At 42.3% G+C, this 24,686-nt stretch overlaps 1 protein-coding gene across 1 annotated transcript in view; it reads left to right on the top strand.

Annotated features, from left to right (window-relative positions):
* Nucleotides 1-14,128, top strand: part of LOC311039682 (cadherin EGF LAG seven-pass G-type receptor 1-like) — a 157,256-nt gene extending 143,128 nt beyond the window's left edge. Inside the window, 10 exon segments of the mRNA XM_084049633.1 lie at nt 351-463; nt 751-830; nt 1,607-1,733; nt 2,059-2,184; nt 2,705-2,835; nt 6,689-6,789; nt 7,681-7,824; nt 9,111-9,335; nt 10,623-10,968; nt 11,995-14,128. Coding sequence (XP_083905759.1) covers nt 351-463; nt 751-830; nt 1,607-1,733; nt 2,059-2,184; nt 2,705-2,835; nt 6,689-6,789; nt 7,681-7,824; nt 9,111-9,335; nt 10,623-10,968; nt 11,995-12,019 — 1,418 coding nt within the window. The 3' untranslated portion in view covers nt 12,020-14,128.
* Nucleotides 14,129-24,686: the final 10,558 nt, after the last annotated feature.

Here is a 24,686-nt window from a genome sequence, read left to right as displayed (position 1 = left end):
AGGCATTTTTTTGAATCCTCAGCTCTTAATGGGTTAACACTGTAGTAGCAATGAAAACAAAATAATTAAAGTAAATTAGGTAAATTAATAGTACAGCATGCACTGTTTTCATAAAAACAATTTGAGGAGTTTGTTGTAATGTTTCAGTCAAATATACAGTAAGTATACTATGCTACAAAGTGTTAATTTAACTCAGAGTAAACTTATATCTTCATTCACTTTTTGATCACTTTTTATGATATTAATGTTTTTTTGGTTTGTCCCGTGTGTGTGTGTGTGTGTGTGTGTGTGTGTGTGTGTGTGTGTGTGTGTGTGTGTGTGTGTGTGTGTGCGTGTGCGTGTGTGTGTAGGTCTAGCAGTAGGCCTGGATCCTCAGGGTTATGGTAACCCAGACTTCTGTTGGCTGTCTGTACATGACACGCTCATCTGGAGTTTCGCTGGACCCATCTCTGTAGTTGTCCTGGTAAGTTAGGTGTCCCTGCTCTCCTATTCTTCTATTGAGACATTTAGAACCTGTGTCTAGGTTGGACACGACATTTGACACGATTCTGTTTCTGGTTTGTTGACACAACTTCTGACCTGAAGTTCTACATTCTATTTCTCCCCTGAGCAAGCAGACAAGCTCTATTAGCTCAGTGGTAAAAAAAAAAACAATTTCAACAATGAGCTAAACATATAAAAACAACCATATGGTCCTTGAAGGATGTATTGTAAGTTTTGTTGAGATGTTTCTCTTGTGTCTTTGCACAGGTGAACATCGTTATCTTTGTGTTGGCCGCTAAAGCTTCGTGCGGTCGCAGACAGAAGGCCTTCGAGAAGTCAGGAGCCATGTGAGTCACGCAACCTGTACTTCTGTTGACTCACCCACGATTGCCTGAAGCCTGATTTATACTTAATCGCGCGAGGGTGTCTCACATCGAGAATAGCAGACCTACAAGCTCACAACGTGTCACGGCTGCGATACATTATGAGCTTGTAGGTCTGCTATTCTCTGCCGTTTTCGGCAAAATACAAATGTATTACACAAAATACATTTGTGTAAATTAGGCTGTACCCCGAAAGCACTGAAAATCATTCGAAAATAAAGTGGATGTCTTGCCTCCCCCCCAGACTATACTGTAAAGCAAATTAGTCAAACCCTGTCTAACTTGCTGCTTGGCAGAATTGGAAATTCAAAAAGATATTTTAAAGATATTTTAACAGATGACAGTTTCCTGTCACAACTTTTGCTAGGCTGAATTACAGACTCTCTCTATCATTCAAAGATTGTGGAAGAGTTGTTTGGCTTGAGAGACTACCCACCTGCAAACTGTTAAACACTCACCCATTGATGCACTCATTCATGTACTCACATTCATTCACTCACTCATTCACTAATTGACTCACTCAGTCACTCAGTCACTCACTCACTCTCTCACTCTCTCACTCACTCAAGGTAGTCACTATAGCTTATGTAATGTTCTCTCTCTCTGTGTGTGTGTGTGTGTGTGTGTGTGTGTGTGTGTGTGTGTGTGTGTGTGTGTGTGTGTGTGTGTGTGTGTGTGTGTGTGTGTGTGTGTGTGTGTGTGTGTGTGTGTGTGTGTGTGTGCGCGTGCGCGTGCTGCAGTCCTGCGTTGCGTATGGCGTTCCTCCTGTTGTTGCTCATCAGCACCACCTGGCTGCTGGGTTTGATGGCGGTCAACAGTGACGTCATGACCTTCCACTACCTGTTTGCCATCTTCAGCTGTCTGCAGGTCAGTGTCTGTCTGTCTGTCTGTCTGTCTGTCTGTCTGTCTGTCTGTCTGTCTGTCTGTCTGTCTGTCTGTCTGTCTGTCTGTCTGTCTGTCTGTCTGCAGGTAAGTGCTCCATTTGTGTTTGTTTGTACGGCTGCCACTATTGGTCCATTTCAAGCTCGTTGCCATGGCTACTGGATCAACATAAATAGTCTCTGACATATATTCTGTACGAGTCACATAATGCGAGAGAATGTGAACATAACAAGTAGTGCATTTGTTTTCTCTGACAGTAGTTGTGAGTTGAAATCTCTCTCCCTCTCTCTCTCACTCTCTCTCCTCACAGGGAGTGTTCATCTTTTTCTTCCACGTCGTCTTCAATAAAGAGGTGAGGAAGAACTTGAAGAATGTCTTCACAGGGAAGAAGACCATCCCCGACGAGTCCAGCGCTACCAGAGCTTCTCTGCTCACTGTGAGGAAACATGCGCACGCACACGCACACACACACACACGCGCACGTGCACGCACGCACACACACGTAGGCACGCACACACGTAGGCACGCACGCAGGCACACACAAAATACACATGGCTTGGCCTGGCGCTAACGTTTAGCTGACTGGTTAATGCAGCTCCTTGGTGAATGAGGGATTCCGAGTTCACACCCCAGACTGCACCTACACATGCTGTCAGCACGCTCTTATACAATCACAGAATCACAACAGTTTTGCACAGATTATGCTAGTGGTTCCCAAAGTGGGGTCCGCGGTGACCCCACTTTGGGGGCCAAATACATATTCTTTTGGGGGAGTCCTTGACATGAAAAAGTTTGATAACCACTGGATTATGCAACGACAAGTAGATTTCACCTTTATCAAGGGAGGTATTAGAAGATGCTTTCAACTGACTGACTCTCTGTACTGTTATTTTCTCCTATCTTCTGAACCCCCAACCCCCCCCCCCCCCCCCTCTCTCTCTCTCTTGCACCCGCAGCGCTCTCTGAATTGCAACAACACGTACATCGAGGACGGGCCGCTGTATCGCTCTGCGATCGGGGAGTCCACCGTGTCACTGGACAGCACACTCAGGTCAGCCAAGAGCAGCTACCTGGCTTACACACTCAGGTACAAACACCGCATGGCTCGCTACAGTTAACACACTAACCGCATGGCTTGCTAGCTAGGTACTTAAAATACTATAGGACTGAGCTAAGCGTGCTCTACTGACAGTAGTTTAAGGAATCAAGGACGGGTGCAGACAGCAAACAGTCTTAACCCATAAAGACCAGGAAAAGATCATGTCATTTTAGATTTTAACCATTATTTTATACTTTGGCTATTCAAAAATAGCAGATATACAAGCGCTAGGAGCTTGTAGATCTGCTATTTTTGAAAAATCGTCAAAATGTGTGCAAATCTTTGAATATACATATATATTTTAAAGCGAACATTTCTAACTAAAATCTTTGCTTCTGGGGATCCCTGGAACAAAATATTGAGATGGGGGTCTGCAGCCAAATACATATACATTTTGTGAGTCCTTGAGCACCGCTGCTACATACAGCATGGTGTATATAGCAACATACGTTTTTGTTAAATTTGTAGAGGTCTAATGGGTTAAGAAACAATCCACAAATCAGAAAAATAATTGTATTTATTTATTTACCGCAGCAAACGTGCAAAATATATTGTGTGAGTGCGGACTGATCGCTAGCCAGCTAACACACACTGACCGCATGGCAAAGCTGGTTACACACAGTATTTGCAAGCGTGCGTGCGTGCGTGTGTGTGTGTGTGTGTGCATTTTTGGGGTGTAATAATAATATAGAAAGCTTTATCGGTCATAAATAGACCCATTAACACTGTGGAGTTTGCATGGTTTAAGCAGTCCCTCAATGCATGGATGACTGTGGGCTTTGTTTATATTTACACCCATTTCATTTGTTTGGGTCATAGGTCATATTGTTCTGTGTTCTTTACTTCTGGTGATGTACGTCTGACACATGCTAACACCGACCCAGTACACACACACACACACACACACACACACACACACACACACACACACACACACACACACACACACACACACACACACACACACACACACACACACACACACACACACACACACACACACACACACACCCTGCTTTCTCTCACTTCACTTCATTTTTATTACTTAAAGGAATACTTCACCCATTCTATCAATTACCCACCCCATGAAGCATTGAATTCATGGAGATTTGTTTTTGTCGCATTCCTGAGCCAATATCCAATATTTGACTAGTCGAGGTCAAATATTGACTTCATCTTAACAAGAGCAAAACCATATTGTTTTTTTAACCTGAATCATCAGTTGACTCATCAGTGATTACACTGTGAGAGTTGTTTTGGAGTTTAGATTATTCTTTTATGTAGTTTAATTTTGGTCTCCGACTCCTACCGCAGTAGAGTCCTAAATTATTGGATTATTGGCTCAGGAATGCAGGAAAAAAAAAGATCCCCACAAATTCAAGGCTTCACGGGGCGAGTAATTATTTGGGTGAAGTTTTCCTTGAAAATCTGTTGCTCTTTCTGCACTCGCATGTTGCTCCACAACGCACCAGTGTTGATTTTGACATTTTTATTGAGTTTTAGTCATAGTCTTTTGAATAAAATTCCATTTAGTTTTTGTTATATTTTAGTCATTCTGACATTTTTTAGTTTTTGTCTAGTTTTAGTCGACTAAATATCCTAAGATTATAGTCGACTAAATCTGCAGTTGATTTTGTCGACTAAAATGTATTCTGGCGGTGCCTTGATGGCGTCGTAATGGCTGATTTTACACTTGGTTGCATGCTGAAAATAGCCGATCTATATGCATCTGCATAATACCTGTGCGCTCACAACGCGTCACGCTGCGACGCGTTGTGAGCGCACAGGTATTATGCAGATGCATGGCCTCCATGCAAAAACACAACAGACCCACCATATCATACCATGTGTTTGTGATAATAACCTCTTCATTATGTTTACAGGACATTTCATGGCACAAATAAAACAAGGTCATTGTTTCAACATCTTTCTCAAAAACATGAATATGTCATTTCACCACATTAACCCAGGCATCTTACTAGTTAATAATAGTGGAACATTTGGCAAAAATAGGAGCACATTCAGTGAAAATAGCAGATCAACGCGGAACGTCTTGTGAGATAGTATATCGGCAATTTTCAGAAAATATATGTTGGTGTAGAGGGAAAAGGAGGGGACCAGGTACAGTATAGACCCTGGTTGAACCGGCTCAGCAAGTATATAGGATGTAAATGGTTAATCAATAATACACGAGAGGCTGTGGTGTATCATGGTTTTATGACAGCTAAGGCTGTTTTTGGCACAACACGGAAGTAGAGTGTTTTTAACATCTGTTGCTGTGATTTAACACGATAAATCGCAATCTCGCCTGTATTATTGCTTTTATAACAACATTGCCAGTGACTAGCAACAAGATACAGAACAAAAATGTTATGTTGCCAAACAAAACCCAGCCTAGGCAGGTGTTATACTATTCAACAGTGAACTTCAAACGCTAAATGGAACACAGCACAGCGCTAGTGTCTTTGCTAATCTACTGACGCAGTTGTCATTTTCACGCCCAGCGCCCATAATGTTTTACAGTCCAAATATAGATGTGCCAAATCTGTGTGCCCGCGGGCATGTTGATCTTACGATGAGGTGTAGTCAGGCAAATTGTTGGCACATTGCCATCTAGAGCATTGGTTGGCCATATTTTGCTATTCAAAAATAGCATATATATATATATATATATATGCAAACACTCGAATCTTTGCTTCTGGAGGTCCCTGGCACAACATATCTTTGAGATGGGGGGTCCGAAGCCAAATACATATCCTTTTGGGGGTCCTTAACATGAAAACGTCTGAGAAGCACTAATCTAGAGGGAGCTAAAACTCGGCGCCTGGCGCAGGGCACATTATTCAGATCCTAGGATGCATATCATGTAGGCGGGTTCTGGTTCACAGCGCGCGTTCGCTCTGTTTGCAATGAAAATCCGTCCGAATTTACAGGGTGTCACGTTTAGCACATCTCTCATGTTCAACAGTGACAGACATGGAAAAACAGACACTTTGTTTTCACTGCGGATGAACGGTGTCACATTGACCTGCTTTTAAATCAGTTTGTACAGAATCGCACGTTTGAAGCCGTAAAGCTGTCATTAGTGCGTAATGGGAGCTGAAACTGGGGTCAACAAGAGAGAGATACCCCCCCGGGGAGATATGACATGCTGTATTGATGGATTACATAACAGAGAGAGATTGAGAAACACACACGCACACACGCACGCACGCACCTCAACACAGGCTGCTTCTAAGAGAACAGCTACACCAGTGCATGATGGGAAAGGAAGTTCTACTCCATGAACAATAATAATAAGAGTGACTGTTAACCATTTGACATGTTTCTGTGCTGAGAAATGGATCAAAGAGAAGAGGAGAGGAGCAAACGATGAAAGAGGGAGGGAAGAGAAGGGAAAGAGCGAGGGAAGACAAGCAGAGAGGGAGAGAACGAGAGCAGAATGGAAAAACACAACACTGTTTATTTGGCTGAGATTCTGATTCTGAAGTTGTTTCTAGCCTCCAGGTTCAAATGTCTTCCCGAACGGAGATGATAAACAGCTCGGTGGAAACTAATTACATTAAGCGCAGCTTCCAATGTTTGACTCTTTTTTTTATGCTGTCAAACTGCACCATCTTCTGGCGGAAAGATTGTGTTTTTTTTATGACAGCTGTCACAATGAACCATCGTTCACATTCACTCTGATGCTTAACTCTCTCCTCTCCTCTCCTCTCCTCTCCTCTCCTCTCCTCTCCTCTCCTCTCCTCTCCTCTCCTCTCCTCTCCTCTCCTTCCTTGTCTGTCTTCCCTGTCTGTCTGTGTCTCCCTCTCCTCTCTCCATGTCTCCTCGTCCTGTTCAGGGAGGACTCGGGACAGAAGCCCAGCGTGTCTTCGGGGACAGCCAAGGGACACACAGACCTGGACGGTCCTCTGTTCCACAGGAACGGCACCAAGGGAGACGGTGAGACGCACACGCACACGCACACGCACACACACACACACACACACACACACACACACACACACACACACACACACACACACACACACACACACACACACACACACACACACACACACACACACACACACACACACACACACAGGGACTGACATAATACTCTCAGTGTCAGTGACCAATTCACCTGTAATGCTATCTAAATAGCATTACATTATTTACAAAAAACAACTATGTCCAAAGTATTAACTTTTCAGGAAATAAATAAAAAAAAACATGTTTTTAAAACAACACAATACTGCCTCCTCAAAGTTGGTATTATGACTTTATACAATGTCAGATACTTGAATGTGTCCTTATATTATCATCACTTTACCCAAATCCAGCTCAAGAGGAGTTAGGAGGTTTTTGACCAGTGAATGTGGAGATAGTTGTTATGTCCATCATTGATTAGAATGACCAAGTCAGACGGAAAAAAACTCCAATGGAGTTAAGAGGTTTAACTTTTTAATACTGTATTCTCAGGCCACAAAGCTAGGTCTGAATATATAGGCCTATGTATTTTATGAATCTACTTAATTGTGTACAAATTCAGTTTATAAATATTTGATCAAATTCCCTTAATTATCTCATAACAATACATAAACACCGTAAGAACATAACACTCCCAGTCCTTATTTATTGTACCACAAACATAATAACGTCTCTGTCGGGTGGAAACCTCATATATCCAAAACTGTTACTTTTCTAGCTATTGCTTTTGCTGTTGTGTGACGCTGTATCAAGTAAGGCGATAATTTGACGAAAAAACACCAAAAGTTTGAATATGTTAAAATACTCTAGCAACTCTGCTGTGTTCTGCTCATTCTAAATGAATCCATGTCTTTGTGTCAGACTCTGACTCGGACAGTGAGTTGTCGGTGGACGAACACAGCTCATCGTACGCGTCGTCGCACTCCTCCGACAGCGAGGACGACCACCTGGACATCAAACCCCAGTGGAACAACGAGAGACAACCTGTCCACAGCACACCCAAAGGTACATGTCTCTAACATATTGATATGTCACACCCAAAGGCACGCGTTGTGAGCTTGTAGATCGGCTATTTTAGCTACTTCTTAAAAGGGATCTTTTTTTGCTTTGTTTTATTTTTCTAATTTATGGAATTTCTTAGATTTGATTTAATTAATTTATGAAATTCTATTAAAAAATGTATTGAATGAATTGAGAAGGATTTTATTTTTTACCTTTTGAAATAATAATTCAATACAAAATGTGGGAAACAAAAACAATAAAGGCATATTTACTGTACTAGCGACCCATGAAAATGCATCCGCGACCCACAAATAGGTCCCTCCCGACCCACTGTTTGGGAAACAGTGCTCTAACATATTGATATATCCCACCCAATGTCTCTAAAATCTTAATATATCATCCAAAGTTACAGTACACATCTAAAGCATTTTTCACAAGTAAAAATATTTAAAATATATCTGTATAGCTTAGCGTATAGAAAGTTGGAGATAGCTATTTTGTACCATCTTGGCAACAGCTTTAAGCGGAAGATGTTCAGTATATCAATGTATCTTTACTTTGTGTCATGAGAGTCAAATATGTTAACTCTTTGACTGCCAGAGTATTTTCATAAAGTGCCAGCGATTTTCGTGTTTTTTTTTGTGTTATTTTGTCATTTAATTTTCATATAGTTTCTCTGGCTGCTGTTTTAAACACATACGACAGTCGACCAGCAGAGAGCAGCAGATTGACACCTCCATCACTCGCTGACTCGCTCGACCCCCACCAAACACGCTCAAACAGTCTATACGTCATTAACCGGATGTGGCGTTTTCGCAGATTGCCGATCGGGGTAAATTACGATGTGATACACGACTACGATGACTGTTCGTCACCCAGACTATAGAAAATAGAGGTGGAGCTATCCGTTCCTTTTTTTATACCGTGTGAAAAAACGTGTTTTTCCCTATTCTGGCCGAAAATGACCGGGGGGAAAAAATGAGAACCGGAAACGGAATCTGCGTCATGAAACCGGAACCCAGTGAGTCTGAAGGAATCAGAAAGTGAAAGTGATGATGAAAAATAAACAGAACAACGTGATCACAGTAAAAAGTAAAAACTCAAGATTTCTCGTTCTGGCACTGAGGGCATTCAGAAAAAACTCGGGATAACTCGGGGCTTGGCACTGAGAGAGTTAATAACACTTATTGCACAGTAATAGCTTTATTGTAACAGTAAAATCATGTGTTCTAAAAGCATGCTAATCACATGTGTGTGGTGTGGAATCGTGTGTGTTTCACCATTTTAAGATAAAGGTCATCCGGTGGAGGCCGTGGCCAATCACGTGAAGCCTTACTGGCCGACGGAGCCAACCACAGCCAGTGACAGTGAGGAGCCAGGCGGGCTGGAGAGGCTAAAGGTGGAGACCAAGGTGAACGTAGAGCTCAACCATGTGGCGGACAGAGAGCGGGAGGAAACGGCGCCCCCGGCCCAGGCCAACAGCAACACCAACCAGCAGCCCGAGCACAGGAAGGGTGAGATAGTCTGTTATCTTCGATAATAACCAGCTGCCATCCATAGTTGGATTAATCGCAATGTTAATTTCGTCGACTAAAACTATGGCGAAAAAGGTTTGTCGACTACCTTTTTTCACTGACTAAAACGAAATAAAAACGAAATAAAAACTAAGCTACAATGACTAAAACTATGACTAAATATATTGACAATTTTGTCAACGAGTGGTGAAGAGATCCAGTAGAACTAAAAGACAAGTCATTTTATGTTTGGTTGCGCTCGGGTGTTGCGCTCTGAAAATAGCAGATCTACAAGCTCACAACGCGTCGCGCTGCGACGCGTTGTGAGCTTGTAGATCGGCTATTTTCAGCATGCAACCAAGTATAAAATCAGCCATTATGACGCCATCATGGCACCGCCAAAATACATATTAGTCGACTGAATCAACTGTAGATTTAGTCGACCTTATGATATTTAGTCAACTAAAACTAGACAAAAACAAAATGGAATTTTATTCAAAAGACTATGACTAAAACCAAAGAAAGATTTGCTGTCAAAATCAACACTGATTAATCGCTTCACTTTAATGAGGAGGTAAACCCACATCTGGTATAGCTCGACCAATGTATTGGTTTGGCTGATATATCGGCTATTATTTGACTTTTTTGATGACGTTGGTCAATCAATCGATTATTGCAGCCAATAATGCGCCTTCCTGGTCCTCTTGACAAAAGGCAGTGGGATTTCTGCATTGGATTTTTGATTGTTGCCAGAAATAAGCTCTGTGGCAAATAAACGTTCATGATGCTCACACGTTTGGGTAGGATAATCTTCAAAATGAACACCTGTTTTATGTTTTTTTAATTTAAATAAATGTAAGCCTAAATGTGATCACCAGAAGTAAAAATCTAACGTTACGCTACGAACAAACAATATCATGGCCGCATGTTTTGAATGTCACCACCACTAAGGCTTGTGAGTTCGGCACGATGATGTGTAATAATGTCCCCAACAACGTCTGTAGTTTAATTTAGCCAACTTTGTTAGCAAATGCCAACGCTTTCAAAATTCCCTGGTGGGATATTTTACTATGTAATGTATTTTATGTTGTAGAAAACAAAAGGTGAAAATCTGTTAACCACAGACCTTATATCAGGCATTTAACTAAAAAACTAAACAAACCAAAAAACAACAACTTTGACAAAGAGAGCCAGGAAGTGAAAAATACTAACTCGTTTCCAGGTTTTCGGGGCAACAAACTTTGCCACTCTGTTCCGCAAATAAGCTAAATATCTCCTGTCCTTCAGGTATTTTAAAGAACAAGATAAGCTACCCTCCTCCGCTGACCGACAAGAACATGAAGAACCGTCTGAGGGAGAAGCTCAGCGACTACAACCCTCCCACCATCACCTCCCCTCCCCCGCCCAAGAACAACACCACCACCACCACCTCGTCGCCCCCCCCGCCCGCCCCTCCGCCCTCCACCGTCAACTCCGTCAAGCCCCCCGTGGCCCCCAGGCCCGTGCAGGTCACCGGACCCCCGGCCCAGACCACCACCACCACTGGCCCCGTGGTGTACCGGGAGACCAACGGCGGCCTGGCGATGCACCTCAAGTCCCCCACGGTCAACGGAGGCAACGAGTCCGAATCTGAGTCAGTATAGTCCTCTAATTATCACAGTATCTATGTGTCCATGTTCGCCACTAGAGCCCCGCCCATGCTTGTAGATCTGCTACTTTTGATATTTTTGAATTTGAATCCTGAAAAGTAACAGTTTTGGACATATGAGGTTTCCGCCCGACAGAGACGATAAGCGTAAACTACTATGTGAACTACTCCTTTAACCCATTAAGACCTGAGGCGATTCTTAAAAATGTTTTCTAAATCCTAACAGTTTTTTGGAAAAAAAACGTTAAAAAAAGTCTAGATTTTTTTTAAATAGCAGATCTTCAAGTTTGTAGCGCGGCACTCGGTGCCGCGCTATGAGCTTGTACTGTAGATCACATCAAATCTGATGTTTGTACCTGATTGCTGTAATCGCACTAATGCTGTGCATGTCAACGTTTCTATCTAATTATTACCATAACCTGATTATTCCCAGTAATGGCCTTATTAACGTGCTTGTAAACAGTGAAGTGATTACTTGTTTATGTTTTTACATAAGTGATCTACTGCAGTGGTTCTCAACATGTCATTGTCGGTCCCAGGGGGTCCCCAACTAAATGTTTGATAGTTAAGAACAACATTTTCCCTTACTGGTCTGTAAATAATTGAACTCTGAGCGTATACAAACGGGTCCATTTGGTCCCGTCTGTACACGCTCAGAGTTAAATGAACACTGATGATTTTACAGTGCAGATTGGGGCTCCCAGAGATAAAACTGGGATCAAATGGAGGGGGGGGGCAACTTTTTACATCAATGCAACGTTTACATCAAAAAGGTTGAGAAACACTGGTCTACTGTATTCAACCACAACATGGATGAATTCAGGAGACCACCGCGCTGCATGTTTTACGGCCCACCTCCCTGCACACATCTAACCTCGCATGTCCTACCCCCCTCTCCCCACCCTCCCCTTCTCTTTTTTTTACCTCTCTTTCACATCCCTCTCTCCTTTCGTCTTTTCCCGCATCCCTCCCTCCCTCCCTCTCGGTTTTTCTCTGTCTCTGTCCTCCCAGTGACAGTAATGAGACTTCAATCTGACCTGATAGGAAAACGCAGAGCAGTCTCCCCCTGTGAGAGGAGGCGCACACACACACACACACCTCCACGGGAGAGAGGAGGAGGAGAACACAAGAGGAGGAGGAGGAGGAAGAGGAGGAGATGACAATAAAAGAGAAGTGATTGCGGATGAGATGGGCGAGAGGAGGGATTCTGCATTGAAGAGAGAGAGCGAGAGTGACGCTCCAAGTATTCCAGAGGCCCTATCTCTATCTATCTATCTATCTATCTATCTATCTATCTATCTATCTATCTAGCTATCTATCTAGCTATCTAGCTATCTAGCTATCTCTGTCCATCTCTATCCATCTATCTACCTCTATCCATCTCTATCCATCTATCTCTATCTATTCGTCCATCCGTCCGTCCCACCGTCCGTTCCGCCTCTCTCTCACTTCCTCTCTCTGGAGCAGCAGCAGTGCCCCCTACAGACTGCCTGAGTGAAGAACACGGTTAAAGAAAAGACAGATGAAAGGATAAAGGGAACGTTGGACTGAAACGGGACACAACGGAACCTCGTGTGCCAAAAAAACAAACCACTAAAAGGAGCGAGAATTGAAAGGAAAAAAAGAAAAGAAAAACTCCCCCAGAATGCACTGTGAGCCCGCCGGAACCGGAAACAAAGCTGCCTTCTCCTCCATGGACGATTGTGAGGGATTTTTTTGGTCCCCCACAAGCTGATCTAGGGTGATTTTGTTGAAATGTTAAACCACTAACATGGGGGAAAACGTCTGATCTCTGGTCAGTGTGTAGCAGCGGTTTCCGGTACACATGGACATAACGTAGATACAGGTGTGCGGCCGCCGAGTGCGGCGTCAGACTCGAAACAATGCATGCTTGTGCAGCCCCCGTTTGTAGTCCAAATGGTTTACAAAGGACTACAAGTTCCACATAAGCACTGGTGGGACGTCCTGTGTCGATAGGATTATTCCAGACATGAAGCTTGTTGTACGCATGTGTTCATCTCAGAGTGGCGCAAAATATCGCCGTCACTCAGACTTTTTTGGGACAGACTCACAGACTCACCAAGTGCTCTTCCAGACAGATGTGCATTCAGAGTGTAATTAATTGTAGATATTTCTAAAGCAAAAGAAACAAGTCTATTTTGTATAGCTTCTGAATGGAAGAAAAATCCTATCGTATGTTGTTTTTAATTGACTGATGTGCAAACGAGTCAAAATGTGTGCCTTTTGTCCCGTGTGCCTGGATTCAGGTTTCGAGGTCCTTACACACCAAGAGCATCTTTTTTTCGTGCAATTAATTCGCCCGAAAATATATATTTTTGACATGTTATTTGTGTCATCATGTGTTCACACAGAACGTCCACACAGAACATGAATACTAAGCAATTTTTATTCGGAACGAGGTCGATTTCTCAACACATTTAAAGCAATCAACCTGTATGAACGAGGGATCCACTTTAAGGAGTTTCATGAAAGATATTCGGCGACACATTTTCGTATTATATATGGACGTGTTTATTCGTCACGCCTGCGGTGTGTAAAGACCTTTATGCATGCATAGAAACACTCATGGATGAGTGTTTGTGTATAATACAATGTGGTAAACATAATTATTACATTGTACATGCATAGTACCATGCACCAAATACAATGCAGATGGATGTGTACACCCAGTAAACACACACATTTGGTTGTGTGATCCACCATGTCACAAGTGCTCATACACTGCCAAATCCCGGGTGTTCGTTTTTACTCTGAGAGTGTAAATTGGACCCGCATACGGACCTCAGAGTTAAATCAAGACTCAGGAATTTGCAGTGTACAAAGTCCCCTTTTTTCAGGTCTAAATGGACGGTGCTGTAAGCGATATTTTTGGGTTAAAACAAAAATGTTTTTGTTAAAAAGTTAAAGGTTTTTGTTAAAAGGTTAATCATTGCTTTGGAGTGTTCAGTAACAGGGGCTCTCCCCATCTCTTGGGCTCATTAGAAACAGAAAATAAAAGTCGGGTTGCTATTTCATCCAAATCAGGAGAGAGAGTTTTTCAGCTTAAAATGTATTGTGCTGGAGAGAGAGAGATAACCCTATTGGTGAACAAACACTTTATAGCAATGATCACTATCAGAATATAGAGCTTATTTTAACAAAAAACAAATCACTTACACCACTTTGAACAGTTACTTCGTGGAATGTGACAGGGTTCCCCTGTCTGTCCAAGCACTGTGCTTTAAAGCCTGAGTTATACTTATCTTCGCAGGGCCGCGTCGCTCGTCGACAATAGCGGATCCGCAAGCCCACAGTGAGCTTGCAGATCTGCTATCTTTGACGAGCGACACCGTTGTCCAACAGAGAATGAAATAAGCGTAAGACTAAGACATTTTCCCGGTGTCCGTTCTGCCTGATTGATTGATTGTACAATGCATGAGCACACACAAACACAAACACGCCGCGTTACCAAAGTCCTGGATACAATACTAGGTCGGGTTGTACTTAAGTACAGTACTTGAGTAAATGTGTTTAGCTACTTTCCACGACTGACCTCGGCTCACTCTTGAGTTCACTTCGAATAGTGGAGATACTGTAGACTTGCTCTTTTAAAGCTGCAATCCGTAAGTTGCATGACAGACCACAGATCTACCACTCCCCGCAAGACGTAATCCCCGCTTGGCCTGGGGAGACAATGTGCTTATGAGCTTTTGGCAGTACTACTTGTCAACCAGTAGGTGTCCTACCCGACACCAGGGTCTAAATGTCTCAATGGAAGAGTAGGGAGCCCACCTCCAACCACTACTGATGTACTAGTTATATTGTATGAACATTCTCTACCATACAGATCGGTTAAACTATGAGTTCGGGATTGCAGCTTTAAGAAAGTCATGAAAATAAAAGCTCCTAAGAGCCTTTAAGTAAGGGATTTGCAGTGTTTAGTTAAAGGGGAGTATTTACCCAGCAGATGGCTGCTCAGGTGGCTCAGATGAGTGTGGGGGTAGGGGGTGGGGTGGATCAGTAAGGAGTTAATGTCTTGCTCAGGGACACCACGACACATGTATACTGGGTGAGCCATGGGGTCGAACCGGCGACCTTCCTTCTGATTCCCAGACGTGCTCTCTGCCCACTTAGCTATTCTGCCCCCACCTGGCCGGTAGGCTACAGTAGATCTCCACCCCCTGAATTGTTTGAATTAAAAGGAACTTGACCTGGAACCTGACGCAAGGACTACAAGACCCACGTATGTCCTGTAGTCCTTTTCACTACCTGGTACAATGAAAATGTATTTAAAGTTTACTCCCCACCGAATGCCTGTACACCCCCTTACACACACACACAGAGAAGAGAAACTGAAAGAAAACAAATCCCAGACCCAGTGTTTTGCTTTTATATAATCAATGCTGTTTATAAATGTCCTTTGTTTTTTTGTTTTGTTTTTTATGATCCAAGACACTGGAAATGTTTTGTAACATAATGTATATTTATTTTTTATGGTTTTAAGACACTGGAGAAAAAAAAAGATGATTGTGACTGTAAGATTAAAGATGACACATTGAATTTTTTAATGTCTCCAACATATTGCTGTCAGATTCTAACATGTTAGCCTGGTAAACCCCCCTCCCTCCGGAAATCTCATTTGTATTTGATTTCAGGAAGGAGTCTGGGATTGCTCAGGGAGTAAAGCTGCCCGGTCCGCTGCGTGTTAGAACCAATCAGCGGCTGCTAGGGGCGGGATCATCCAATCAGTAGCTTGAAAAAATGAAAACGCCGTCTGTCATCGATTCTGCTACCGGAGTCTCAGATGGAAGTAGGCTGTGAAACAAAATGTGTGTTGCAAGCTTCTTCCATTTGACGGAGTCAGGTTAAACATTTGTTGCTTTACGCAAAAAGCAACAGCTTCATCTTAACACTGAGCCAACATGATCTGTTTTAATCATAGAGTTAAAAATAAGGTTTTAATCAGTTTGCTAATCTCACAAACTGTTGGCCGATCAGCGCCAGATTTCTTGTGCACACTAGGCCAAAGAAGTACCTCAAGTACCTTATTATTATTATTATTATTATTACATCCCATGGACATGACAGTATAGACCCCTTGACAGACAACGTCACACTGATAAGAACCAGTATGCGCACGTAGGCCGGCACCAAATGAACCCCATTCTGTCATGTATCGCTAGGACGAGCCTCACTAGCCAACACACAAGAGGAGGTTGAATGAACTGAAACCAGCGAAACCCCAAAACAATTTGTTGGAAATTGATTGCATGAAACAATCACCTGTGCGTCCAGTCTCAATGTTGGTAAACAAACCCCCCCAATCCAACCCTTGACGCTTAGTGCCAAGCAGGGGGTACCATTATTATAGTCTTTCGTTTGGTTGAAGTAAGAGAGAGTACTAATTAGGGGGTTAGGGTTTAGGGTGGCAGGTGAGATGTTAACAGCAAGTTTTGGCGACCCTAGGAGGCTCTAGCCTCTAGGCACTGTGGGTTGACTCCGGGCCTGGCTCCTCCTCCGTCTGCCCAGAAGTGGGCATTCTTCTGTGCGTAGTATGATCAAGTAGGGGAGTTAATTTATGGGGGGAAAAAAACAAAAGTTAGAATATGGAGATAAGAGGTTTCTGCCCGACAGCAACGATATGCATAAGGTGCATGGTTATGACACGTTGGTAGAGGTTTGGGTCATGTAGTTACCTTGCTGTGATCTAACTCCAAATATTGGCGAAGATATCTTGCTCTGTTTATTAGAAATCAATATTTTAGCATGTAAACGAATGCAAATTGCAAAATTTGAGGTTATGGCATTAAAAAATATCTGGATCTGCGAATCAGCACAATTTGGATCTTCAAACTGTAATATCAACAGGAAGTTGATATTTTGTAAGTCAACAAGGAGACTATTTTTGGCAACAGAGAGCAACAATAGAATGAGGCAGTTAAAATAGCAACAGATACTGTATCAGTGTGGCATCATGCCCATTGAAGCTGAGGGTGCCCTAAGATTCTTAGGGTGCAATTCTTTTTTTCTTTCTTTCTTTCATTTTTTCTTTTTTTTAATGTAGGCTACTATTGTATTTTATATGTGGTTATTTTCCGCAATGGTTCAAACATATTCTTCTAGTTATATCATATATAATACCCCTAAAGGTCACACACAGTCCCTTTCACTATAGTTATTTAGCAGTGTTGCCAAGTCTACTTATTATAAGCGACTGCTTGTAAATTATTGGTAGTTGTGGGTTGCGTTTTTTTGGGCTGGTTTGTGAAATGTAGTTGCTAATTTGGACACCAACCCACCCCCATCAACAACAAAAACAATGTGCCAGGGACCCACGTACCAGATTTGTGTTGTTAAAGTGTTTCGGAAAATATTCAAGATGTTTGAAAATAGCTGATCTACAAGCTTACAATGCGTCCCATCGCAACACGTTGTGAGCTTGTAGATCTGCTATTTTCAAATAGATGATGCATATATAGGTTTAAAAGTGCTCATGTGGCCTATATAGTCTCTTCTGTAGGGCTTGTTTTCATATACCTGGTTGCTTATTTCTCTCACAAAATCTGGTAACTGTTAATTAGTTTCATCCAAGTTATGCAACAGCAGGTGCACTGAGTGCAGGCCCTCAATGAACGAGGAGATTTGGCTACAGCTCAACAGTGTGTTTGTTACTGAAGAGGTTAGTTGAGCATCAATCCCTTTTTCCAAGTTAACATGTGAAAATGAAATGCATACTGTATAGGCATAGTTTGCGTTGCAAGCTAGTTGGCTAGTAGCAGGGTGCTAATGTTAGTAGCTAGACATGCCTCAATATGTTATTTCCATATATTATAACTCTATGGTTATTTCGCCTTCTGGTTTGCTAGACTTAGCCATGGTTCACATGACGCTCGTCTGTCAGCGTCATGGCGCTAATTGTTCCCGTTTATTTGAAAATGTTACATTTACAACCAGTACATCTACATAAACGTTCAGATTTCAAATATAAAGTACGTGCTGACCCCCGGCCACGGATGTTACAAGCTAAAGCGCAAGGGTCTAAGTACCTGTATCTTTTGTATTGTTCAATAAAAAGCTTTTAAATCCGATTGCCGGCCATTTTCTATTTTCTTTTATTTGTTTTTAATAATGTATTAGGGTGCAAGACACCTCCCAACCAATAGGGGCGCGTGATAAGATTCGAAGAAAATGCCTGGCGATTGGATTAAAAAGCTTTTTATTGAACAATACGGAATGTACGGGTACTTAGACCCGTACGCTTTAATTTTTAATATCCGTGGCCGGGGGGTCAGCACTTTATATTTGAAATCTGAACGTTTATGTAGATGTGCTGGTTGTAAATGTAAAACTTAAAAAAAACAGGAACAAGTAGCGCCAGTTGTTGTGAGTTGAAGTTGTGACAGAATATCATCCCATTTTATTATTGATAAAAGAGAGCTGGTACTTTCTACTACCACTATCAAAGGCTATACAGTAGCAAGATAGTTAATTTCATTGGATATGTTAGTTAAGTTTTATAAACAAAGATAACCCTCCAAATTTTTCATATGGTACAGATGTGCCACTTCAAAACTTCACATGTCCTGCCATCGGCAAGACAGTACATTTTCAGGGGATTCCCAGGGCAATAAGAGGGACAAAGAAGGGCATTTAAAATGCTGAATTATTTTGAAATCTATGATTCCCTTTGCTGCCACAAGGGGTAGCAAGTTTACAAGTTCTCTCTCTCTCTATAATATTCATTTTGATCATTTTTCCTTGTTCCCTTGTATTATTTTTCTTATTCTGAATATGTATTATTATTTAGTGTCATACTGTATGTAACGCTTTGGCTATATAAGAATGCTTGTCATGCCTATAAAGCATTGGATATGTTAGTTAAGTTTTATAAACAAAGATAACCCCTCCAAATTTTTCATATGGTACTGTATGTCAGCACATGTCAGCAGGATATTTCATCATTACATCCCTCATCCCTCAGTGTCTCTTTTATACCCATATATGGAGATTTCTGTTTCTGCCTGTCTTCCTTTTATGCCCATATATGGAGTTCCGTGTGAGGCATGTCCAAATATGGAGTCAAGGCCAGTCTATGACATCATATTTATCACATCAGGGTCAGGATACTCTAAATATGGGGATTCGCAGATTTATCTATCATTTTTGGAGATCCACAGATCCGACCAACTTCCCGCTCGGTGCACCCCTCCACCATAATACGCCAGGTATAAACTCGATCGGACAGTCGGTTCTTGGGATACGCTAGTGACACACTCACTCTCATGCATAAACACACGAGATTTCGTGAATTTACAGAAATATTTAACTTTTAACTTACATTTTGTAACGTAAGTCAATGGGGCTGGAATTGGGTCATCAATACTTAATACAGTGCACATTATCAGAGTACCTGGAGGCCAGTTTATGATGTCAGCACTATGATGTCATTTTGATCACACCAACTTGAGAGAAATCGGGATCTCCATATATGGGCAATGGCAAGTGTTTCAACCAATCATCTCCATATATGGGAAAGTGTTTCAGCCAATCAGCTTGAGGAGAGTTCTGGAATCTCCATATATGGGCGAGTGTTTCAACCAATCAGATTGGGGGAAGTTCAGGGATCTCCATATATATAGTGCGGACATAAAAGGGACACAAACACACACAATGAGTCTGTTTGATGATCTCTGTTACCATAGCAACCGTGATACTCCATCCAGTATTTAAGTAACCGTATTAGCGCTGCACTGATTAATTAATGTTATATATAAGGTTATACAGTTATACAGAGTTAGAGATGGGTCAAGTCAACTTAATTGCAGTGATGTGTACGTTAAACAGAGTTAGAGATGGATCAAGTCAACTTAATTGCAGTGACGTGTACCTTCACTATTTGCATTAAGGACTGTGGTTGCCCGTTGTTTGCAGAAAGGAGAATTAAAGAGGAGAACGCCGTCCCTCGGAGGAAAGAACAATACCTTCATCATGATTGAATAGGAGGAGATGATGATAAGACAACTGATAGAAAGGCCCCTGTTGCAAGAGAGGATTCAAGACATGGAGGACATGAGCATCAGTAGAATTCTTGTCAGTGAAGGAACGGTCGCTGCTTGCAGTGGGATGACAGCGCTGCTCCCTTTTGGCTGTTCCAGTCTGGAAGAGGAGCACTCTGTCTCCCTACTTTACACGGTGAAAGCAGCCCTCTGTGAAGAGGAGCCGGTGCCACAGTGGGCGAACGACAACAGGGCCCTCACAGTGAGGGACACAGAGGACAGGAGGAGATCTGAGGCCAAGGAGGACGGAGGGGCTATGTGTGCTGCTGCCGCTGCCACGCGCCTTACTCTTCCCCACTTCCAGAACAAGGCCATTGTGTACATCATGGGTAGACCCCGTGGTGACGGTGGTGATGATGACATCCGCCAACCAGACAGCGAGTTCAACAGGGATGACGACGATAGCAAGCGCTCGTCAGGATGCTCTGTCTCGGTCGACGAAGTAGACGAAGAAGACTCTGGCGATGAGACTCAGAAACACAGACATTCTGCGATGGAGCACCGCCGCCTGTGGAACTCCCTGTGCCACAGACGAGGTCCATACACCCTTCCCTCCTCCTCCCCCGTCTGGGACGACGTCACCTGGGAGGATGACTCCAGCTCGGCCATGGACGCAGACAGCCTGCGCCTGTGGAACTCGTTCACTTCCTTCCGCGACCCCTACAGTCCCCTCCGTTTCCAGGGTCCTCTCGCGACCAGAGAGCCTCGTAAAGTAGGCGTGCCCGGTGGGGACCACCGCGCAGTAGTGCCACCGGCGCCCCAGTGCAATAAAGAGGACGCAGAGGAGATGCTGGACCACCCTGGCTTCTCTGAACCTGAGACCACCACCATCATCACCACCGCACGTCGCTGTGTCAGGGTCAAAAAGGTGCGCTTCTCCGAAGACGTGGAGGAGTTTCTGCTGGAGGAGGTGGTGGAGGAGGACCGCCGGGGTCCCTGGGAGCAGATGGCCAGGGACCGCTGCCGCTTCCTGCGCCGCTGCCAGGAGGTGGAGCTCAGCATCGCCTACTGCCTGGAGCCTCTGCACCGCGGCCTGATGTATCACAGGCTTACAGTGGTGGAAAAAGTACTCTGATGTTTTGCTTGAGTAAAAGTATCAATACTGCAATATATACTGCTAAAAAAAGTAAAGGGAACACTTTGATCCCTTAATTCTTTTGAGTTTTTTCGTTAGCAGTATGTACACAGTTCATGAAAAAACTTAAAAGAATTAAGGGATCAAAGTGTTCCCTTTATTTTTTTGAGCAGTGTAGAAATACTCCGTTACAAGTAAGAGCCCGGAATTCAAAATTTACTTGAGTAAAAGTATATGGGTGTTGCCATCAAAATGTACTTAAAGTACCAAAAGTAAAAGTACTCATTATGCAGAATGTCCCATTTCACGAGTTTAAAAGAAAAACTATCTTTTGAAAATAGGACTGAAGTGGTTACTGTATGTTTTGTAATAATAATCAAAATCTACCAAGTAACTAGTAACTAAAGTTTTCAAATAATTGTAGTGGAGTAAAAGTACAATATTTGTCTCTGAGATGTAGTGGAGTAGAAGTAAAAGTATTGGAAATACTCAAGTAAAGTACAAATACCTCAAAATTGTACTTAAGCACAGTACTTAAGTAAATGTACTTAGTTACTTTCCACCACTGCAGGCTTACAATGAATCTACTTTACTACACCCAGGTGTAGTAGACTACTAATAGGAAAACGTCTGACTTTAAGTGGGTGTCAAGAACGTACTGATACACTTTTAAAGATGATCGGCTTGACTGCCAGCAATATTTCAGATTGTTTAACTGCCTTTTTCTGGCTGTTACTAGATCTAGAATGTGTGAATATCTGTTTTATATCTGAAAGAAGAAATAACCAGACCCTTGAACAAAAAAGTAAAGGAAGAAAAGAATGCAGCATTTTGTGAGGCTCTAATGTAGATATTTTGACATAATACTCATAAACTCTGCTGAACGGACTGTGAATATAGTGCAGTCTTTATTATTGTTATGCCTTATTTTCAATGCAAGTCAAATAATAAACTTTGAAGTTGTTTATGTTGTTTTGTTGTAAAGTGACTTTGAGTACCGATAAAAGTGGTATATGAATTTGATGTGTTCTTATTTTTAAACCCATAATGAGCCATGCAGCCAAATATTGCAATTGAAGGCCGTACTGGAAGAATTTAAGTTCTGCATCCTTAGGAATGCGACAAAAACAAAACAATCACCATGAATTCAACGCTTCATGGGGTGTGGAATTGATAGAAAATAAGACTTTTTTTTCTTCTTCTTTTGTCTTCTACTCCTTTAAAGGACGACTTCACCCATTTTCAACCTATCTTCATATAATAGGTCCTCACTATTGCTCATGATAAAATGATACAATGTTTTTCTACTTGGTCTGTGTCTCATAGGAGGGCTGTGGACAGTCTAGAAACCCGTCTACCAGTGACATCATCGTTAGGCAGGATTTTTTATCTCCAAAAAGATAAAAAAAATTGATTCAGATTTGAACAATGGGATCTATTATTGCATTGCAACTTTCCAGGAATACAAAGCCTGCAGTTTCTATTAGCTTGGATTCCCCATCGATGATGTCACTTGTAGACGGGTTTCTGAACTGTCTACAGCCCTCCTCTGAGACACAGACTGATTAGATTTCTTTTTTTACCATTATATCATGAGCATTAGTGAGGACCTATTGTATGAAGATAGGTTGAAAATGGGTGAAGTCGTCCTTTAAGAGACACCAGAGTATTCACACTGGAGAAAACCCCTTTCCACTGTAAACAGAGTGACACGTTTCAGTCTATAAGATAATATTAAGGAACATCTGAGTCTCCACACTCCACATTTCGGTTCACCAGGGCTTAGTCCAATAGTGGAAGGAAAGTAGCCTCCACCAGTGTTTTGGGGGGCGACAAAGGAAAAGCAGGATTTATTTCTAAAATAAAATCCTAGCTTGAGCTTGAGCTCCTTTGCCAGGTTTTCTATATGACATTCAAATGTTAACTTGTAATCAATTAATAATACCTAGGTACTTGTACTCTGAGACTACTTCAATCTGACCTTGCCCATGCAAGATTATTATCTCAGAAGGAGAAGCCGATGCATTCTTTGAATTGGAGAACAACATCAATTTAGTCTTTGTGGGATTCAGCACAAGTTTAAAGCTATAAGAAACTGTGATTCCACAACATTAAAAGCACTCAGTCTGCAGAAACTCTAGAGACTGAGCCAGAGAGAGTGGTGCTACAGCAGTAATAACAGTATCATAGCATTAACAACTGGATTGCACAAAGCTTCTTACAGTTAAACCCAGACATAAATCCTGATCATACCTGACAAACTTTTATTGCTCATGTACCTTGTTTAACTTGTTTTAACTGTATTGTTTGTATTGTGGTTCATTGTGCAGCACATTGTAACTTTGTTTTGTAAGGTGCTTTACAAATAAAGTTCACTTACTTTACTTTCTTACTTTATTATGTACATTTTATGTAAAATATGAAACGAATCAAGGATTCCCATGTAATTCTCAAAGTACGTCACGTGGCGGCAGTAATATGCCTAGATGCGTTTTTTTTCAAGGGCTTTGGGCTTGTTTATAAAGTGTAGTTGCTTGGGCTTGTTTCCTGATGTTGTTTAAACCGGTGGTTCTCACACACTTTCATGTCATGGACCCCCAAATTAATATGTATTTGTCCACGGACCCCCATCTGAAAATATTTTGTGACAGGGACCAAGATTTGTGTTGTTAAAACGTTTTTCTGCGAAATAGCCAAGCCGGCAACAGCCATAGAATAGCATTTGCTTGTTTTGGTCTTGTTTTCATTGACATGCTGGTTGCAGTGTTAATTTTGACAGCAAATTCTGATTTAGCCGTAGTCTTAGTCCCTTGAATAACACACCATTTAGTGTTAGTCCTATTATAGTCTTCTGAAATTGTTTAGTCTTAGTCTAGTCTTAGACTAAATATCAAAACCGTAGTCTTTTAGTCCTGGGGTCTTCGATGTTTTCAGGCCAATTGGACCCCCTAGCTGAGAGAGAGATGAAGCAGGGACCCCCTCTATACTGTATAAAATTGCGTTTCAGATGAAACTTTTTTTGTTTACTTGGTCTGCTCTTTTTTCCCTCTACATATACCTCTTTGCCAAAAATAGCCGATCTACAAGCTCACAACGCCTTGCAGCGCGAGGCGTTGTGAGCTTGTCGGCTATTTTTGGCTAAAGTTCTTCTCAGAAAAGGGATGCTAGGATTCAAGTGGTAAATGGTAATGGTAAATGGTGCATTTATATAGCGCTTCTATCCGAAGCGCTTTACATTGATCGTGCCATTAACCCATTCACACACACATTCATACACCGATGGCGGAGGAAACCATGCAAGGCACCAACCTGCTCATCGGGAGCAATTAGGGGTTCAGCGTCTTGCTCAAGGACACTTCGACACTAACTCTAGGGGAGCGCCCCAGCCCGGGATCGAACCGGGAACCTTGCGGTTTTCCAGCTCACTCTACCCGGCCACTCTACCCCTGAGCCACTGCTGCCCCTGGTTTGTAGTAACTCTGAGGACCCCCTAGGGGTCCCGGGCCCCCTGTTGAAGACCCCTGTTTTAGTCTTTGTCGACAAAATGAACACTGGGGCCTGGTTGCTTATTT

This window comes from Gymnoscopelus microlampas (assembly GCF_963454915.1).
Source record: "Gymnoscopelus microlampas genome assembly, chromosome: 23".
Lineage (NCBI taxonomy): Eukaryota > Metazoa > Chordata > Actinopteri > Myctophiformes > Myctophidae > Gymnoscopelus > Gymnoscopelus microlampas.
Note: the sequence above shows the minus strand (reverse complement) of the source record. Positions and strands in the feature narration are given on the sequence as shown.